The 19,280-nt window shown below is 39.6% G+C and overlaps 1 protein-coding gene across 3 annotated transcripts; it reads left to right on the top strand.

Annotated features, from left to right (window-relative positions):
- Positions 1-13,868: 13,868 nt before the first annotated feature.
- On the top strand, positions 13,869-18,963 carry LOC124868666 (tumor necrosis factor ligand superfamily member 14-like). 3 transcript variants are annotated; one of them, XM_047366159.1, is made up of 8 exons: positions 13,869-14,023; positions 14,098-14,177; positions 14,461-14,709; positions 16,361-16,429; positions 16,523-16,556; positions 16,701-16,757; positions 18,186-18,420; positions 18,531-18,963. In XM_047366159.1, exons 3-8 carry the CDS (start codon positions 14,512-14,514, stop codon positions 18,709-18,711), a joined length of 774 nt encoding a protein of 257 aa, XP_047222115.1. In that variant the 5' UTR covers positions 13,869-14,023; positions 14,098-14,177; positions 14,461-14,511; the 3' UTR covers positions 18,712-18,963. The 3 variants fall into 3 exon arrangements, with proteins under 3 accessions (XP_047222115.1, XP_047222114.1, XP_047222116.1); XM_047366158.1 differs by having other exon boundaries at positions 13,889-14,177; XM_047366160.1 differs by lacking the exon at positions 14,098-14,177 and having other exon boundaries at positions 13,890-14,023.
- Positions 18,964-19,280: the final 317 nt, after the last annotated feature.

Consider the following 19,280-nt stretch of genomic DNA (forward strand, 5'->3'; position numbering starts at 1 on the left):
CTGAATGGCTTAGCACCAAAATACATCACAGAATTGTTGTCAGTGTATCAACCACCCAGACCTCTCAGGTCTTCTGGCTCAAATCTACTCTGCGTACCCAAAACCAGAACCAAACATGGAGAAGCAGCTTTTAGTTCTTATGCTCCACTAATCTGGTATAAACTCCCAGAAAACTGTAAAAGCGCTGAAACCCTAAGTTGCTTTAAATCAAGAATAAAAACTTATTTGTTTAGAGTGGCCTTTGAATGTGTTATCTAAACATTATTAGTTAAGTTTTCAGTCCAATTTTCCTTTCATTTTCTTATCCATCATTCTATTCTATTTTTTTTTTATTACCTCTGTTGTGTGATTTTCTGTATCATTGTAATGTTTTTTCTTATGTACAGCGCCATGAGTGCCTTGTTGCTGAAAAGCGCTATGTAAATAAACTTGACTTGACTTGACTTTTCATGATGGAAATAGTGTTTGACATTTTCTTGTTTCTCTTAAAATCTACAATCATCTCCTTTGTTTTAGTCACGTTCAAAATGAGATGATTGTTTCCACACCATGCCAAAAAGCGGTCCACCAGCTCCCTGTACTCATCTTCTTGTCCATCTCTGATCCACCCCATAACTGCAGAATCATCCGAGTATTTCTGCAGATGACAGGAGTCTGTCTTGTACTGGAGGTCTGAGGTGTACGAAGTGAAAAGGAATGTTGAGAGTACAGTTCCCTGTGGTGCTCCTGTGCTGCTGACTACCTGGTTAGACTCACAACCCTTCAGTCTCACAAACTGTGGTCTGTTTGTCAGGGAGTCTTTGATCCAGGAGATTGTTGAGGCCTCCACCTGAGTCATTTGGAGTTTCTGACAAAGCAAATCAGGTTCAAGTGTGTTAAATGCACTGGAGAAATCAATGAAAACGATCTTCACAGTGCTGCTGGCTTTGTCCAGATGACAGTGGGTTTGTTGAAGCAGGTGTATGATGGCATCTTCAACACCAACTCCACAGCGATAAGCAAACTGAAGGGGGTCCTGATGGTTTACTGTTTGCTTACTCAGGTGGGCCAACAGGAGTCTCTCTAGGACCTTCATGATGTGGGATGACAGGGCAACAGGTCTATAGTCATTGAGGACTGATGGGTGAGTTTTCTTTGGTACCGGAACAAGACAGGAGGTCTTCCACAACACTGGAACCTTCTTCTGGGCCAGGCTAAGGTTGAAGAGGTGCTGCAGGATCCCACAGAGCTGCTCTGCACAGACCTTCAGGACTCTGGGGCTGACACCCTCTGGATCTGCAGCCTTATTACAGTTCAGTTCATCCAGTTGTCTCCTCACCTGACTTCTTGAGATACACAGATGGAAGAGGGATGGCAAAAAGAGCATCAGCATCTTCTTATTTGGTTGAAGGCAAACATGTAGAAGCAGAAGGGTCCATTGCTGAGATGGATGATAAAACATTTGGGGATGGTGTTGTCTACACAGAAGTTTATATAGTCGGCTACACACTCAGTCATGGCATTGATGTCCTCTCCATGTGGCTGGCACAGCGCGTCCCAGTCTGTAGCCTTAAAGCAACCTTGCAGAGCTTCTTCAGCTTCCTGTGACCATTTTCTCACAGTCCTTTTTATTACAGACTGCCTCTGAACAAGGGACTTATATGTCGAGCAGAGAAATACAAGATTGTGATCTGATTTCCCAAGAGGAGGTCTTGCTGTAGAGATGTGAGTCCTTGACATTTGCATAAAACAAATCCAATGTTTTGTTTTCTTTGGTAGAGCAGCAGCCAAACTGTTGAAGCGTTGGAAGTGTAGCAGAAAGTGAAGCATGGTTGAAATCACCAGATATTGCCACAACCGCATTGGGGTGTTGTGTTTCAAGCTTAGCAACAACTGAGTTGATGACATCACATGCAGGACCATTCTTGCTGGGACATGAACTATTTGAGTTTCTACCATCAGGATGGAGGTATACAGGTCCTTCTTAAAATATTAGCATATTGTGATAAAGTTCATTATTTTCCATAATGTCATGATGAAAATTTAACATTCATATATTTTAGATTCATTGCACACTAACTGAAATATTTCAGGTCTTTTATTGTCTTAATACGGATGATTTTGGCATACAGCTCATGAAAACCCAAAATTCCTATCTCACAAAATTAGCATATCATTAAAAGGGTCTCTAAACGAGCTATGAACCTAATCATCTGAATCAACGAGTTAACTCTAAACACCTGCAAAAGATTCCTGAGGCCTTTAAAACTCCCAGCCTGGAAAACCCCAATCATGGGTAAGACTGCCGACCTGACTGCTGTCCAGAAGGCCACTATTGACACCCTCAAGCAAGAGGGTAAGACACAGAAAGAAATTTCTGAACGAATAGGCTGTTCCCAGAGTGCTGTATCAAGGCACCTCAGTGGGAAGTCTGTGGGAAGGAAAAAGTGTGGCAGAAAACGCTGCACAACGAGAAGAGGTGACCGGACCCTGAGGAAGATTGTGGAGAAGGGCCGATTCCAGACCTTGGGGGACCTGCGGAAGCAGTGGACTGAGTCTGGAGTAGCAACATCCAGAGCCACCGTGCACAGGCGTGTGCAGGAAATGGGCTACAGGTGCCGCATTCCCCAGGTCAAGCCACTTTTGAACCAGAAACAGCGGCAGAAGCGCCTGACCTGGGCTACATAGAAGCAGCAATGGACTGTTGCTCAGTGGTCCAAAGTACTTTTTCGGATGAAAGCAAATTCTGCATGTCATTCGGAAATCAAGGTGCCAGAGTCTGGAGGAAGACTGGGGAGAAGGAAATGCCAAAATGCCAGAAGTCCAGTGTCAAGTACCCAGTCAGTGATGGTCTGGGGTGCCGTGTCAGCTGCTGGTGTTGGTCCACTGTGTTTTATCAAGGGCAGGGTCAATGCAGCTAGCTATCAGGAGATTTTGGAGCACTTCATGCTTCCATCTGCTGAAAAGCTTTATGGAGATGAATATTTCATTTTTCAGCACGACCTGGCACCTGCTCACAGTGCCAAAACCACTGGTAAATGGTTTACTGACCATGGTATCACTGTGCTCAATTGGCCTGCCAACTCTCCTGACCTGAACCCCATAGAGAATCTGTGGGATATTGTGAAGAGAACATTGAGAGATTCAAGACCCAACACTCTGGATGAGCTAAAGGCCTCTATCGAAGCATCCTGGGCCTCCATAAGACCTCAGCAGTGCCACAGGCTGATTGCCTCCATGCCACGCTGCATTGAAGCAGTCATTTCTGCCAAAGGATTCCCGACCAAGTATTGAGTGCATAACTGTACATGATTATTTGAAGGTTGACGTTTTTTGTATTAAAAACACTTTTCTTTTATTGGTCGGATTAAATATGCTAATTTTGTGAGATAGGAATTTTGGTTTTCATGAGCTGTATGCCAAAATCATCCGTATTAAGACAATAAAAGACCTGAAATATTTCAGTTAGTGTGCAATTAATCTAAAATATATGAATATAAAATTTTCATCATGACATTATGGAAAATAATGAACTTTATCACAATATGCTAATATTTTGAGAAGGACCTGTAGATCCATCAGGGCCCGCACCTCTAGTTTTCATCCAAGTTCCATTAAACTTAAAAACCAACAATAATATATCTGCAACCAGACATACCTAAGATGGCACACTGCACTTTGCGTAGCACTTCTTGTTTACAGTTACATGTTTCTTGTATTTTATTTTTAATGTCTTTTTAATATTTTTTTAATGAGGTACAGGGAAACTAATTGATTTTTGTTGAGCACATGCACCATACCATATAGGCTATGGGAAAAAAGGATAAGCTGAATGACAAGTCAGTCAGTCAGTCAGTCATTTTCTACCGCTTATTCCATAGTGGGTCGCTGAATGACAAGCTAAATAATAAATGAGTTAAAAGTATTGTTTTTTATCTGGTAGTAAAGATTATGAAAAACTTTTAGTTAAAGTAAAAAAATATCTTTTTACCTCTCATACATTCTTTTTTTGGATACCTATTTTCTAGTTTGACTTAATATTGAAGAAACAAATGAATTTGACCTGTAACTGGAACACTGATTTTAGTACTACAGCTGACATATCAACATTTCTGCTGTAAAAATGTCAAGCATGTTCATTGTAATAGTTAATTCTTGTGGCTTTGTGGTTTCTGAAATGCCAATCTTCCACCTTTGTGTGGCAATTAAACAAACAAAGCATTATAATCTAAAAGAATAGCTTCTCTAAGCTTTCAGGAACTGAGACTTACACCCAACACAAACCACAACCCAAACACATATTTGACCTCAGTACAAACAACATACATTTTATTTATTTTTTTGTTAAATGGGGAACTGAGGGAAATAAAATCGCCTGGGGAATTTGTCTTTTAGAAATAGGAAACGTTATTTATCTGGAGGTGAGAGAGTGGAGAAGGGATCACTGGGCTAAATGGTTTGGGATTCCTACCATGAAAAAAGGTGTAAATGCCACAATAACTAAGCCCTGAATTGCTAGACCATTCAGTGTATGTCATTTCACTATAGTGTTGTTTTTTTGAGGTAACTTGTTTAGTAGGCAAGTAAGGAAATAAGTAAATTACAATTCAGTCACACTCAGTATAGTTTGTAATTTTATAGAATGATACGATATGGTCACATATTGGATTTATTTTGCCTGTACAGCTGCAGCTGTACAGTTTCTGAATTTCACCCCAAATCCATCGAAAGGCGTAATTCCTCCACAGTGTTTGCTGCAGCCAAGTTATCCGCTCAGTTCTTGTGCCTCATGTGGTGTCATTAACCCAAAGACACACACAGGAAAATTAGCAGTTGGTTTATTCACTGGTGTCAATATAAAACAAACAACCAAACAAAGAAGCAAACCCTGGAGGTATTAATTCAAAGTTGTTCATCTTTACTTAACCAAAATGCACCGAAATACACAAAAAGCCACTGTAAAGACACTGTAATAAATAAAAACATTTGATGTTATGTCTAAAAATGAACTTAATATCCAAACTTTACTGAAAAATGTCCTTGCTTTAAATATTTGTTTTTAAAACATAAGAATATAATATACAGTAGTATGTTGAACTATCTCTGATTGGCTGAGTTCTGACTCCCTTAAGCTCTTTGGCTGTATGACATCACGCAGATCCCACATTGCACTTGATTTTTGATTGGTTGATGGGTCCTGGCTGAGGTGGTTGAAATGTCCTGATTGACAAATGGACTGGGTTTGCAGTATATGTTTATTTTGAATTGTACAAATTGCTAAGTCTGCAAGATGTGATTTTTATATTTTTCATTCCTTAATGTGCGCTTTTCTGCATTCAGTATTTTTTTTGTGTGCACCCTCTTTACATTTATAACCTAGATCAGACTCCAAAGTAAAAAAAAAAACCTCCACACCTCCTTTCCTTAGACAAGAAATATGGACTTGAACTTTGAATTAGAGCATCATAATTATCTCCCTCCTGTAATTCAAGAATCAAACAAACTTTTTGTAATTTTATGTTTTTAATAAATCAAATTCTGATGGAGAAGAGCTTCTCTTCTAGTCTAGTCTAAGTTAACAAATGGTTTGAACCTTAGAAGTATTATTATTTGTCTTGTAAAAAGTAATACCAGTCTATCTTGATTTCTGTTGTTCTGCTTATCAATAGTGAAAAGACATTTACTGATATTAGATGCCAGTTTTTTTCCATGCTTATTTTTTCAATAAATTTCTGAAAACAATTCTTTTTTAAGTGCAATTTAAAATTCTCTAGAAAGGTTTAAAACTTATTTTGAGATGAAAATTTTTTTTTCGATGAGCTGTAAAATGAATATCGCTTTGATAACCAATGAAACTGGTTAATTTGTTAAATTAAAATCTTTTAAAATGCCTAGTATTTCGTACAGAGCAATCTAAGGAAATGGGAATTAGGCTACATAAATAAGACAATTAAATAAAATCAGTTTCTTACAAATTCTTACAAATTTTTATTAGATCTGACCCTTTACAAATTTTACAAGACTTTTATGAACTTTTTTCATGTCATGACTTAGATCCATTTAAGTTTTGTTCTGTATTTGAATAAAGTGAACTGAAGTGAATAACTGTAAAAACCAAAATTTAAAAAATGCAAGTAATGTCAAATACAAGATAATAATCCTGCATTACACTGAGGGTTCAAAGGGGAAGATTAGTTCATCCACATCTGATCATGTTTTTCAATTTCTTAAACATCTTGTCCTGAAAGTGGGAAAATCCCCTCATCTGTTTTCTACACTTTATGTACTGTTCAGGGACACGGTAAGCTGGAGCCTGTCCTTTGGAGGCTGACAAATGCCCTGAACAGGTTGACACTCCGTCATAGGTCCAAGTAATTATCATATCTTATTGTTGACTGTGGAGAAAATGTGTCAGTTTCCTAACCAAGAGGAAACAAATAAGTTGTCACTTCTTCAAAGAGTCACCATAAAAAGGTGAGAACAAACCATGTTGATGTTGATGATGGGGAATTTGTTGTGGTGTAGTGTAAAATGTTGTGTGGTCTAAATGGCATTTGCTTACCTCATTAAGTAAATTAACATGTGAGGCAGAATGGCATGGTGTGCTGGTAGTGACACATTTATGTCAGGATTAATGTGTTCCACTATTACTATTTGAGGACGCACATTTAGATCATGGCCTGCGTGTTTATTTCATTTAACTAAAATTAATGGCATTTTTTAAATAAACATGGTAATTGTATAGAATGTTTTCTTGTTTTGCTGCTCTGGACTTTAAAAGCATACAACAAGCTGATGTTACCTTCTTTTTTTTTAACAGTGTCCTGTCTGGCAGAGACAACCTCAGAATTGTTGTCTGAGTGCCAAGAAGAAGCCCAACACTTTTACCTTCACAAGTGGAGCACTACGACCAACGCTATACAGGTCCTTCTCAAAAAATTAGCATATTGTGATAAAGTTCATTATTTTCCATAATGTCATGATGAAAATTTAACATTCATATATTTTAGATTCATTGCACACTAACTGAAATATTTCAGGTCTTTTATTGTCTTAATACGGATGATTTTGGCATACAGCTCATGAAAACCCAAAATTCCTATCTCACAAAATTAGCATATCATTAAAAGGGTCTCTAAATGAGCTATGAACCTAATCATCTGAATCAACGAGTTAACTCTAAACACCTGCAAAAGATTCCTGAGGCCTTTAAAACTCCCAGCCTGGTTCATCACTCAAAACCCCAATCATGGGTAAGACTGCCGACCTGACTGTTGTCCAGAAGGCCACTATGGACACCCTCAAGCAAGAGGGTAAGACACAGAAAGACATTTCTGAACGAATAGGCTGTTCCCAGAGTGCTGTATCAAGGCACCTCAGTGGGAAGTCTGTGGGAAGGAAAAAGTGTGGCAGAAAACGCTGCACAACGAGAAGAGGTGACCGGACCCTGAGGAAGATTGTGGAGAAGGGCCGATTCCAGACCTTGGGGGACCTGCGGAAGCAGTGGACTGAGTCTGGAGTAGAAACATCCAGAGCCACCGTGCACAGGCGTGTGCAGGAAATGGGCTACAGGTGCCGCATTCTCCAGACCTGGGCTACAGAGAAGCAGCACTGGACTGTTGCTCAGTGGTCCAAAGTACTTTTTTTGGATGAAAGCAAATTCTGCATGTCATTCGGAAATCAAGGTGCCAGAGTCTGGAGGAAGACTGGGGAGAAGGAAATGCCAAAATGCCAGAGGTCCAGTGTCAAGTACCCACAGTCAGTGATGGTCTGGGGTGCCGTGTCAGCTGCTGGTGTTGGTCCACTGTGTTTTATCAAGGGCAGGGTCAATGCAGCTAGCTATCAGGAGATTTTGGAGCACTTCATGCTTCCATCTGCTGAAAAGCTTTATGGAGATGAAGATTTCATTTTTCAGCACGACGTGGCACCTGCTCACAGTGCCAAAACCACTGGTAAATGGTTTACTGACCATGGTATCACTGTGCTCAATTGGCCTGCCAACTCTCCTGACCTGAACCCCATAGAGAATCTGTGGGATATTGTGAAGAGAACGTTGAGAGACTCAAGACCCAACACTCTGGATGAGCTAAAGGCCGCTATCGAAGCATCCTGGGCCTCCATAAGACCTCAGCAGTGCCACAGGCTGATTGCCTCCATGCCACGCTGCATTGAAGCAGTCATTTCTGCAAAAGGATTCCCGACCAAGTATTGAGTGCATAACTGTACATGATTATTTGAAGGTTGACGTTTTTTGTATTAAAAACACTTTTCTTTTAGTGGTCGGATGAAATATGCTAATTTTGTGAGATAGGAATTTTGGGTTTTCATGAGCTGTATGCCAAAATCATCCGTATTAAGACAATAAAGGACCTGAAATATTTCAGTTAATGTGCAATGAATCTAAAATATATGAATATTAAATTTTCATCATTACATTATAGAAAATAATGAACTTTATCACAATATGCTAATTTTTTGAGAAGGACCTGTAATGCTCCGCAATGGACACAGAGACAGAAACAAAAAGGAAATAAAAGCAGCAAGAAAGAGAGAGAGGTGGGACAAAAAGGAAAAAGGGAGAGGAGAAAAGAATAGAGGAGAGAAAGAAGGATTAAGAGAATACAAGATAACACCTTAGAAGACTGCATCTACACCTGCAGAAACATACAGTCACCGGCCACTTTATTAAGTACACCTGTCTAACTGCTCGTTAACGCAAATTTCTAATCAGCCAATCACATGGCAGCAACTCAATGCATTTAGGCATGTAGACATGGTCAAGACGATCTGCTGCAGTTCAAACCGAGCATCTGAATGGGAAAGAAAGGTGATTTAAGTGACTTAGAACGTGGCATGGCTGTTGGTGCCAGGCTGGTCTGAGTATTTCAGAAACTGCTGATTACCATCTCTAGGGTTTACAGAGAATGGTCCGTAAAAGAGAAAATATCCAGTGAGCGGCAGTTTTGTGGGCGCAAATGCCTTGTTGATTCCAGAGGTCAGAGGAGAATGGCCAGACTGGTTCGAGCTGATAGAAAGGCAACAGTAACTCAAACAACCACTCGTTACAACCAAGGCATGCAGAAGAGCATCTCTGAAAGTGCAACATGTCGAACCTTGAGGCAGATGGGCTACAGCAGCAAAAGACCACACCGGGTGCCACTCCTGTCAGCTAAGAAAAGGAAACTGAGGCTACAATTTTCACAGGCTCACCAAAATTGGACAATAGAAAACTGGAAAAACGTTGCCTGGTCTGATGAGTCTCAATTTCTGCTGCAAAATTCGGATTGTGGGGTCAGAATTTGGCGTCAACAACATGAAACCATGGATCCATCCTGCCTTGTGTCAACAGTTCAGGTTGGTGGTGGTGTAATGGTGTGGGGGATATTTTCTTGGCACCTTAGTACCAATTGAGCATCATGTCAACGCCACAGCCTACCTGAGTATTGTTGCTGACCATCTCCATCCCTTTATGACCACAGTGTACCCATCTTCTGATGGTTACTTCCAGCAGGATAATGCGCCATGTCATAAAGCATGAATCATCTCAGACTGGTTTCTTGAACATGACAATGAGTTCACTGGACTCAAATGGCTGTTTTGTACTGTACTGTTTTGCTCCTGCCTCCTCTTTGAGTGTGTTTTTGTTTTTTTACGATTAAAACTTTTCACCTACCGTCATGCTGCCTGCTTCTCTGCATTCCGGGGTCCTCCGTTGCACTGATCTTGACAGAGATTCACATCATTGATGTGCAGCCAACAAATCTGCAGCATCTGTGTGATGCTATCATGTCAATATAGACCAAACTCTCTGAGGAATGTTTCCACTACCTTGTTGAATCTATGCCACGAAGGATTAAAGCAGTTCTGAAGGCAACCAAAAAGTGCACAGTACTAATGAATGCAAGATGTATTTGATGGTAACTGCGGCTCAATAAAGAACATCTGTGTATCTGTTAACACCTGAATCCAAACATCTGTGGATTCAAGTGTGAGCGCACTTGTGTATATAAGGTTTCTCCATTTTAAAATATGCAATATCGAGTGTGAGGAGCCACAGACCTTCCCCCCCTGTACCCAAGACAGACAAGGAGGAGATCTAAGGCAGGAGGACCACCGCTGGGACTATTGCAACCCCCTGCGCCAAGAAGAGCATAGGGAAGCCCCAGGGGAACCACCCAGCAGCCACAGTGCAGAAGCCCCAGGGAGATGCAGCGACGACTCCACAGGCCCGGCTGGCAGCAGTCTATGCTGGAACAGATCCAGCCATGGACCCAGAGACTTGAGACCCTGGGACATATCACTACCCAAGCAGAGACAGAGCCAAGGGGCCCAGGCCCCGGCAAGCAGCCACCAGGAGTGAGCTGGCACACACCAAAGCACCCAGCCCCAGACACTGAGGACCACCAATACACCAGCAGGCAGAGACACCAGCCAGTAGAAAATTTTTTTTTTTGTAAGAAGGAAAAAATTTCTTGTAGATGGCTGTGTTCAGCAACGAGTGGAGGTCGGGCAGCATTGCATTACTATGCTCCATTCAGCTGGAGGTCACCCGATCACATCTTCTTTCCCTGGCATCTTAGAAAAGGGCTGTAAAACTGTAGAACCGGCAGCAGTTTTAAAAAGTATTTAAAACCTTGGTATACCAAGGATAGCTCATTGACACCAATGAGCTATTGATCCAGAACAAGAGGTTTAGAGTAAAGTTAAGCTTACAAACTGTCTGATTTTGCTCATAGGCATGAAAAATAATCATAGATATGACTCGAGTCACATGATTTTATGACACTGTAACCAAAAGGTGACAATTTTTTATACAATATTTGGAAATTTTAATGAGATAAGTTTGTCTGTATTTCAAAATAGCATCTATTTGTATTGTGCTGACAAAAAATAGAAGTTTGATTCATCTTTACAGTTTTTTAGTATGTAGGCCAACAAGTTACTGTATACCTCACTGATTCATATTACGTGTACACACAATATTGTGGTAAAGAATAAGCACTCAAAAGATGTTTTACTATACTTTTTGGGTTTTCCCTCTCCTCTGGCATTTTATATTGTCAGCATGTAAAATAAGTGGAAAGACCCACGTCAACACCTAAATCTTTCCCAGAGAAGGAACTGATCCTGAGTTATCGGTTTAAAGTCTACTTCACTGCTACTGGCATAAGATACTCAAAAGGTGAAATGACTTTAAAAGTCTGACATCTTCAGACGAAAAAAAGAGGCTTGTTTAAAAAGGATCAAGAGGTGCCGTTACAAAGTTTAGTGGAACAAAAGCTTTTTACAGATTGCAAGACTAAAACATACATTTGCTAAGTGATTATCACCAATAAAGAAAATAATTGTATTCTGTTCTTTTGTGTGAGTGTGAATAGTTTATTTTAACTGTACCCTTGTAGCCTTTATTATATCAGGGTCATCACAGTTATTGATTGGATTAAAGCCATTTATCTGTAAGTCTTCTTATTTTGGGCTCTCTTTTTTATGTTTAAATGAACTTTAACTTCGGCTTATTTTATCGTTGCCAATTTCATGGGACTTTTTGATTTTGTTGATGACTTTTGATGCCTTTCACAGCACCTTTGATGCTATCAGTGATCTGCAGCTATCAAGTTACTCAGTGTTTGGCCTCTACCCATATCTGCATAAAAAGGACATAGACTGACTTTTTAGTCTTAAATTATATTTTATAGAGAGTAAAATAGCATCAAACAGCATTAACCTCTGTTTTTTTTTTCTTACACTGCTGCAAAAAAAGCGAGAAATGCTCAGGTTGTCCATGCCAATCTGGATTGCTGATCTCCACTTGTTGATGATGGCGAACAGGTAGGTAGGCTATGGTAAGTGGAGAGTGTTTGCCAGATGACCGGGGAGATGCTGTGGAGGTTGGTGAGGTTGCCAGGTGACTATTGGGCACGATGTTCAAACCAGAAACTATTCAGAAAACCAGAAGGATGCTCCTTGATGAGGACACAAGGGCACAATGAAAACTGAAGGACACTTTTATATTTGAGGTGAAAATGAAGGATTTGGAGGTAGTTCCACTTCTATATTATCCCATCCACATGTGTGACCTACCAGTACAACAAACCATGAAATAGTCCTCAGCATGACCAGCACCATGTTTGACAGTTAGTACAATGCTCTTAACTTGTGCACTCAGTTCTTGTTTAAAAAAATAGTTGGAATTGGATGTTGTGTAATCATACCACTCTGGTTTAAATAAATCCTTTGAATCCCAAAATTAACATGATGGAGACATCTGACTGTATATGTAAACTTGTATGTTTGCAGCCAGTATACGCCAACATTATAATTCTAGTTTTGACCAATAAGTTTTATAATAAGGTTGACTTCAGGGACACACATTGAGACCGAAGGTGTCTCAGAGTATTTCTAGTTCTTACTAACTCTCCTCTTTACAAGCAGCAACCACAGGCGTTGTAGTCCCTAACTAACTGTAGACTTTCGTCTGTCTTCCCTGTATCTGTATCTGTATCTGCACTAAACACATAGTTTACACTTCTCATTTGTGTGAGTGGTAGGAACTTACAGTGTGTGGGTAGAAAGTAAGTCAGAGTGTATTGAGAGGTTTCACCATATGGAGTCTGTCTTGTCAAACTGTCCCCTCCCACGACACCGGAGAAAGGAAACTGACAAGGTTCAGAGAACCAGGCTTAAATCAGCAAGTAGCATGTAATTATTATTTTTAATAATAATAAAAGGAAATGTATATGTAGTTTTCAAATATCTTTACAAAGAAAAATGTGAGGAGTCTAGTTTGCATCTTTATTCAACCCCCCTGAGACAATACCTTTAAATTAGATTTACAAATTATTATACATGTGGAGACAAGATACATTTTTGCCTTTTTTTTCAAAATAACTCAGGCAGATTTAACAGAGAGTCTCTTTCACCTTTCTTGTCAAGTCTTGCCATAGATCCTCAATTGCATTTAGTTTTGAACTTTGACTGGGCCATTCAATAACATTGTCTAAGCCATGCTATTGTAGCTCTGGCTGCATGGTTTGGGGTATTTGACCTGCAAGAAGGTGAACTTCTGCCCAATTCTCAAGTCTTATCCAGCCTCTTCCAGGTTTCCCTCCAGGTATTTAACTTTATCCATCTTCCCATCAAATCTGACAAGCTTCGTTGTCCCTGCTGAAGACAAGCAGCACTGTGGGGGATGGTGCATGGTGGTTTTCCATAAAGGTATGAGAGCAAAAATGTGGAAAGGTTCAAAACTACTTTTGCAAGAAATTCTATGAGGAATTACATGTAAAACTGTGATTGGAAAAAGGTTGAGAACCAAACAGTAAATGAAGCAACTCTTCAACAAGACAATGACCGTAAATATATGTGGAAAATGACAAGTTGCGTCATTAATTTTGGTCTTTTGCAACAGATCTCCAATCACTGCATGCAGCTGCTGTTCAAGTAACATTATTTCAAAACATCTACGAGGGGAAGAAGAACTTACAGTCCCACCTGAAATGCGTTTACACACATATACCCTCAGGCTGACTGTCTGAGGTGAGCAACACTGTGGGTTGTAGTGTAGGCTGTGGTGGCAGTGATGCGTAGCGGTCAAAAACAACAGATGCCAATGTAGTTGAGCTCGAACCTCAGGGCTACTTTTACAGTAAAGATTAACAACAAAATTTGTCAAGCTTACAAAAATAAGACTGTTTCGAGATCAGAAAAAGAAATAAAGAGAAACCAGGCACATGATTGGGGAAAACAAGGAGGGAAAACACTGCAGAAAGCAAAAGGGAAGTGTCAGTTTTTGGTTGACAGCTATATTGAGCAGGGAGTGTCCCTTACAAATGCACACACACAGACTGCTCTCTCTCTCTCTCTTTCTGCATGCCTTTTTACCATGTTATCTTCATTTCCTCATTACAATAGCTCGCTTCAAAAGCAATATAAGTGACACTTGACAGCAGGCAAGCAAATACGACAACTGAGGGAGGATCTGAATGCTAAGAAGGACCCCTTCTTTCAGAAATGGACACATCTGGCTGAAACATAAAAACTAATGGTGGATTAGATTTCTAGTATTATTTATTTATTGTTTTTATGAAACTTTTGTTGAGAATGTATGTGCCATTCAAGGTTTCCAAAAAAACATTAGAAGTCTGAGTGAGAAGGAGCTGGATGGTTGACTAAGCTGTGGAGGGACATTTAGATCTGAGGTAATATTCCTTTAAAGAGTCTGGAGGATGATGTGTGATGATGTGTGCATCTTTTTTATTTCATTAGTCAAATGATTACTGTCTTTGTTAAAATAGTAAAAATGTGAAGAAAACAATGTTTCCAGGAATTGGTTGTGCCACATGTGTCTGCTGTAAACTAGACATTTCAGACATAAATTAAGTAACTTTTATGCTCTCTCATCGTCCAGTTCTAGTCATTTATCTTTCATATTTTGTTTCTCTGTTAACTTGCCTAACTACAAAATATTTGTTTGTTTTTCAGTAACTCCTTCCCAGCTACATTAGTGCACAGGTGAACTTTGGTCAAGTTAGGATGTCAGAGGGTGGCGCAGCTCCCCCACCACAGGTGTTTGTGGTGGACAGCCAGGCCAGCTACATCTCTATGCCCAGTGGCAAGAAATCAACATGGGCCAGAGTGGGCCAGAGGTTCCTCCTCTTTCTCCTGGGATTGTCCATGCTGTTAATCTTTGTCGAGGGATATTTAATCTACATACTTTACCAAAGAACTGAGGTAAGGACCCAGGGGCGAAAATCTCATTTTATTTTTTGGGGGGGACACTAAACAGAAACATTTCAGAGAGTAATTCTTGCGGGGGACATGAAAAAAAAGCTCCCTCCCTCTCTCTTTCCTGCTCCCTGGCAATTTTTCAGGATGTTAAAATTATGTTATTGAAAGTAATATTTGTATTTATAGCATTGCTCTTTATCAGTCCATATTTTACCCATATACAGGTTTTTTATGTTCAACCAGCAATGTCAACAATGGTATTAGGTGAAAGATAGCAATGGTCCATCTTTATGATTACATCTAACATAATTTATTTGCATCCTGCTCTAATTTACACTTTAGTCCATCAGAAATGTGAATTAGATTTATATCTGACAATAACATCCAGACAGAAGTTTTTGAAAAATCTGCCCTCTCAGTCCTAAGTAATCTCTTTTCCCTCCTCGCTCTCTTCTCATGTGTCCCGTCAGTGCTGCTACTAACATTCTGTTTCAGCTTGTTAACCATCATAAGCTAGGCTATTAGCTTAGCTAGCAGCTGACAGTAGAGGCTGGTTTTGGACAACGCGGGAGAAATATCACTTTTTATGTTATAACCTTGCACTCTTTGAACAAGTGATGTGATAAATGAATAACTGGCTATCACACATTGGTGAAGTTTCCTCGTCAAGCCGCTCTGAAAATGGAGCTGCCGAGACTAGCAGCCGGTAGCCCCTCCCGTTGGAAACAGCGTGTGGGCCAAACCACTTTGTGGGATAAGGGTGTCGTGATCTTTTAATAATTAGGAAACCTTTTTTACGTACTATCTAACTTGGATCACCTTAGCCTTGCTTTTATTAAATATTACTATATTGTCATTTAAAAATTGTTTTTGTATTTACAATGATTATTGGGGGGGACATCTTTATGACGGGGGGGAGGGGGGGGGGGGGTCTGCTTGAATGAGGATAGTCCCTGTAGTGCTCGGAAATTCCTCTGCGTGGGCATTTGCATATTTTCTTCCAGTCACACAGTATAGAGTAGAAGATTCTGGCAGGGGTCATCACTCACTCGTGAACTTCCGGTCAAAATGACGAAGGTGTTGAAAGATTTTTGTCTGCATTTGTACTTCCCTTTCCTTTTTCTCTAAACTGCAAATGTGTAGATTTAACTCTACTTGTCTGAAACAGACTTATCCGGATTTTTGTGACATTTTTCACTCATTTATTTTGTGCTCTCTGAATTTGCTGAAACTAAAATTATGTGGGACTTTTTGGGTCGGGATTTTAAGTTAAGGTTGTCTGACTTGCCTAAGATGCCTACGTTTCTGTGTGTATTTCATAGTGGTTACAATATATTTCTGTATAAAATACTAAAATAACTACAATTTTCCATCCATCCATCCATCCATCCATCCATCCATCTATCCATCCATCCATCCATTTTCTATACACGCTTCTTCCATACTGGGTCAGACAAATACAATTTTCCATTTACCATTTTAGGAAAAAGAGGGCTGGCACTTCCTAGCCTCATTCTCATTTCCAGTACAATTTACTGTCACCAGACCATGTTGTTCCTACATGCACTGATTCTCCTTTCAGTCAGGCATAATTTGACTCACTCATGAGCTCATTTTAGATTGCTCACTCTTGGTTTTTTCTGTTTCCCTGCAGGCTTTATTTCGTTGCGGGTCTAATCCTCTGTGCCACAACTTGTCCCACCCACTGACGCCTGAACATCAGGTTCATACAGTTTGTGAATCTGCAGAGATTGAGTTCCTTTGTTCTTTTTGTAGTTTTCCTTTTACAAATCCCCTTTTTTGTATCTTTTTCCAGGATGGCAGGGTATCAAGTCAAATAGGAGCTAAAGGTAGGAATGGGGTTGTTTTATGTGAATGTTTAATAGAAAACATTAAATTATAAGTACCACGTGTTTTTTCAGAACTTTATAATAATTTGTCATGTTAATTGGTTTGTTTGTTGATTGATTAGTGATCTCTGGTTTCATCAACAGAATCCAATGAGATTCATCCACTTTGGACACAGAAAAGGGCGTTTGCTCATTTGTTGGGTAAGAACCTTCATGATGTCCTCCTCCAAACACTGGATGTCCATGATCTTTCTCATGACTGTTTAAGATTGGCCTGTCCTTGTCTTTATTTAGTCCAGAATAATATGTTGAAAAATGTACTGTTAGTCTGTAGGCACTGTCCAAACTGAGCCTAAACATAAACATTTAAAGTCACGTCTGTTTACCAAATTTCATCAAACCTAACCAGCTAGTAAAGGTTTTTATGTGGACGTTTCACTTTTCAACCACACTTTCATGTTGTTTAGATGAGAAGCACTGTTATGTTTTCTATGTCTAGCCTCCTGATTACTAGGAAAAAAATATTGTTCAGTCACACATATGTTAATAATTGCCGGGTTATAAAAGAGGAAAATGACACACATTGTTTTATTCCGAGAGGCCATCCTGTACAAACTCCTGGACAAACCTTTTGTCTTTTTTGGACCCTTTTCCGCATGTGTCCCGAAGCCCAATGCCATAGTCAAAGGATGCCAAGACAACTGGCTTGTTGTCCAAACACATTATGACAGCAGGTTCAGGATGTCTTCGTCTGACTACCATCTCTGATACCCCCTTCAGTTCCCTTTTGAAGGGCTTATCCCCTATGATCTTGCACTCTTGCACCCTTGTTATTAATGAGGGTTCCATCTCTGTCATCACTTTTGTCATCGGGGTTTCGAGGAGGTTAATCATTGTGACAAACCTTTCAAAGAACAGATGGGTTCCTTGGGGAACAGACTCTGCCAAATGAAGAACAGCTTAATTATCTTCCTCAGCTTCTACCTCAAACATTGCATCTTGCTCTTCTTCATCAGGCAACTCATTATCTAAGTTTCAATCAACAATTTACAGCACAATTCTCTCTAGTTTAGAGAATGACTCCCTTTCTTGCCAACAAAAACAGAGCAAAAGGGAGGAAATAACTACAAATATCCATTACGGAGGACATTTAAATACTATGCTAAAATACACCTAAAACAATTTAGACAATTTTTTTATGTGTTATAGACATAAAATATGCCAACAACATTTTGTGCCACATTTTGCACAATAAAAAGTATAATGCACTTCCTTTTCCTCTTCCCATACCATGCGCTTGCACTGACAGACATGAATGAGGAAGAGAAAGGTACCACAGCCACACCCATTCATATCTGGTAACATTAAAGTTCCCAAAATGTCCTCTGGAGATACTAAAAGGATTTAATTTATTAGCATGCACGGTGTGGTAGATATTCAGGTTTACAAACTTGTCCTCTGCAGAGGACAAATTTGAATTACAAGTACTTAGGAGGCAAGTCATCAAAAATCAGTTTGGGGGTTATCCAACTTTAATTTAGTACGTAAAAACTATATTTAAATTCAATTCAGGGTTTTCTATTTTAGTTTTGTTATAATTCATTTTGAATTTTGACGTTTTTCTTTCAGGTGCTGAGAATCCGGTCGGGGATGACGATGTAGTGCTGTGGAACTCGCTGGCTCAACAAGACAGAAACAATATAGGGTACAACAATAGCCGACTGATAATCAAGCAGGAAGGCTTCTACTTTGTGTACTCCAAGGTGCAAATGGACGTTTCACAGGAGACTAAGCCTATCTTCCACAGTATCATGAGAAATTCCAGAGGCTATGGGAAACCTATTGACCTTCTGAGGTCCAAAAGGTGTGCTATTTTACTCACTTTTTTCTCCATTCTCCATATTTGTTTTCTTTCCTGTTGTACATATTGCATAACATCTCAAAATCTGACACTTCTGACCCTGTTTCTTCTAGTAATTGCTGTCAACACAAAGGTCCTGCTAATTCTGAAGCCGAGGACATAAGGAACAGTTTCCTGGCGGGAATTTTCCACCTGCAGGAAAATGATCAAATTTTTGTCACTTTGAGTAAAATAGGAAAGTTGTGTCCAGGTGCCATGGAAAACTCTCTGGGGGCCTTTATGATAGATCCATAGTCAATTAGAGAGATACCTCTGTGCTAGTTCTTTGACCAGTGTTTGCTTTTTACGCCAGATACATTATTTAATATATATATATATGTTGACTGCACCTGATGGATGTAATTCTGAGACCAATGGAAAAACAAATAGTTTTGAAATGAAAGTATCTGATATTCAGATTATATATATAAATATATATGTTTGCAACTGTAATTTTATAAAAATTTTTTGCTGTTTAAATAAAATTCTCTTTGTTGTAAAACAAGATATACAGATTTTTTTTTTAAACATAAATGGAAGATTTATTTATTTTTCTCTAAATTGAGAGTAAAATTAACACGGATACCCATAGCAGACTGATAAACCACAGTCAACCTACACACCTGCAGGTGTACAAATATGCAACCAGCTCAAGGGCGAGTATAAGCAGAGTTTGTGTGTGTGAGAGGAGCAGGATGTGGTTGAGTAAGGATGCAGAAAGGAGGAGGGGGGAGTATCATAAAGTGCCTTGTGCTGCTGACTCAGCTCTTCCCACAGTTTACGCAAGTCACTTTCAGAAACGCTGCAAAGTTTCAAATAACAAA

This window comes from Girardinichthys multiradiatus, chromosome 5, assembly GCF_021462225.1.
Source record: "Girardinichthys multiradiatus isolate DD_20200921_A chromosome 5, DD_fGirMul_XY1, whole genome shotgun sequence".
In the NCBI taxonomy this organism is placed as follows: domain Eukaryota; kingdom Metazoa; phylum Chordata; class Actinopteri; order Cyprinodontiformes; family Goodeidae; genus Girardinichthys; species Girardinichthys multiradiatus.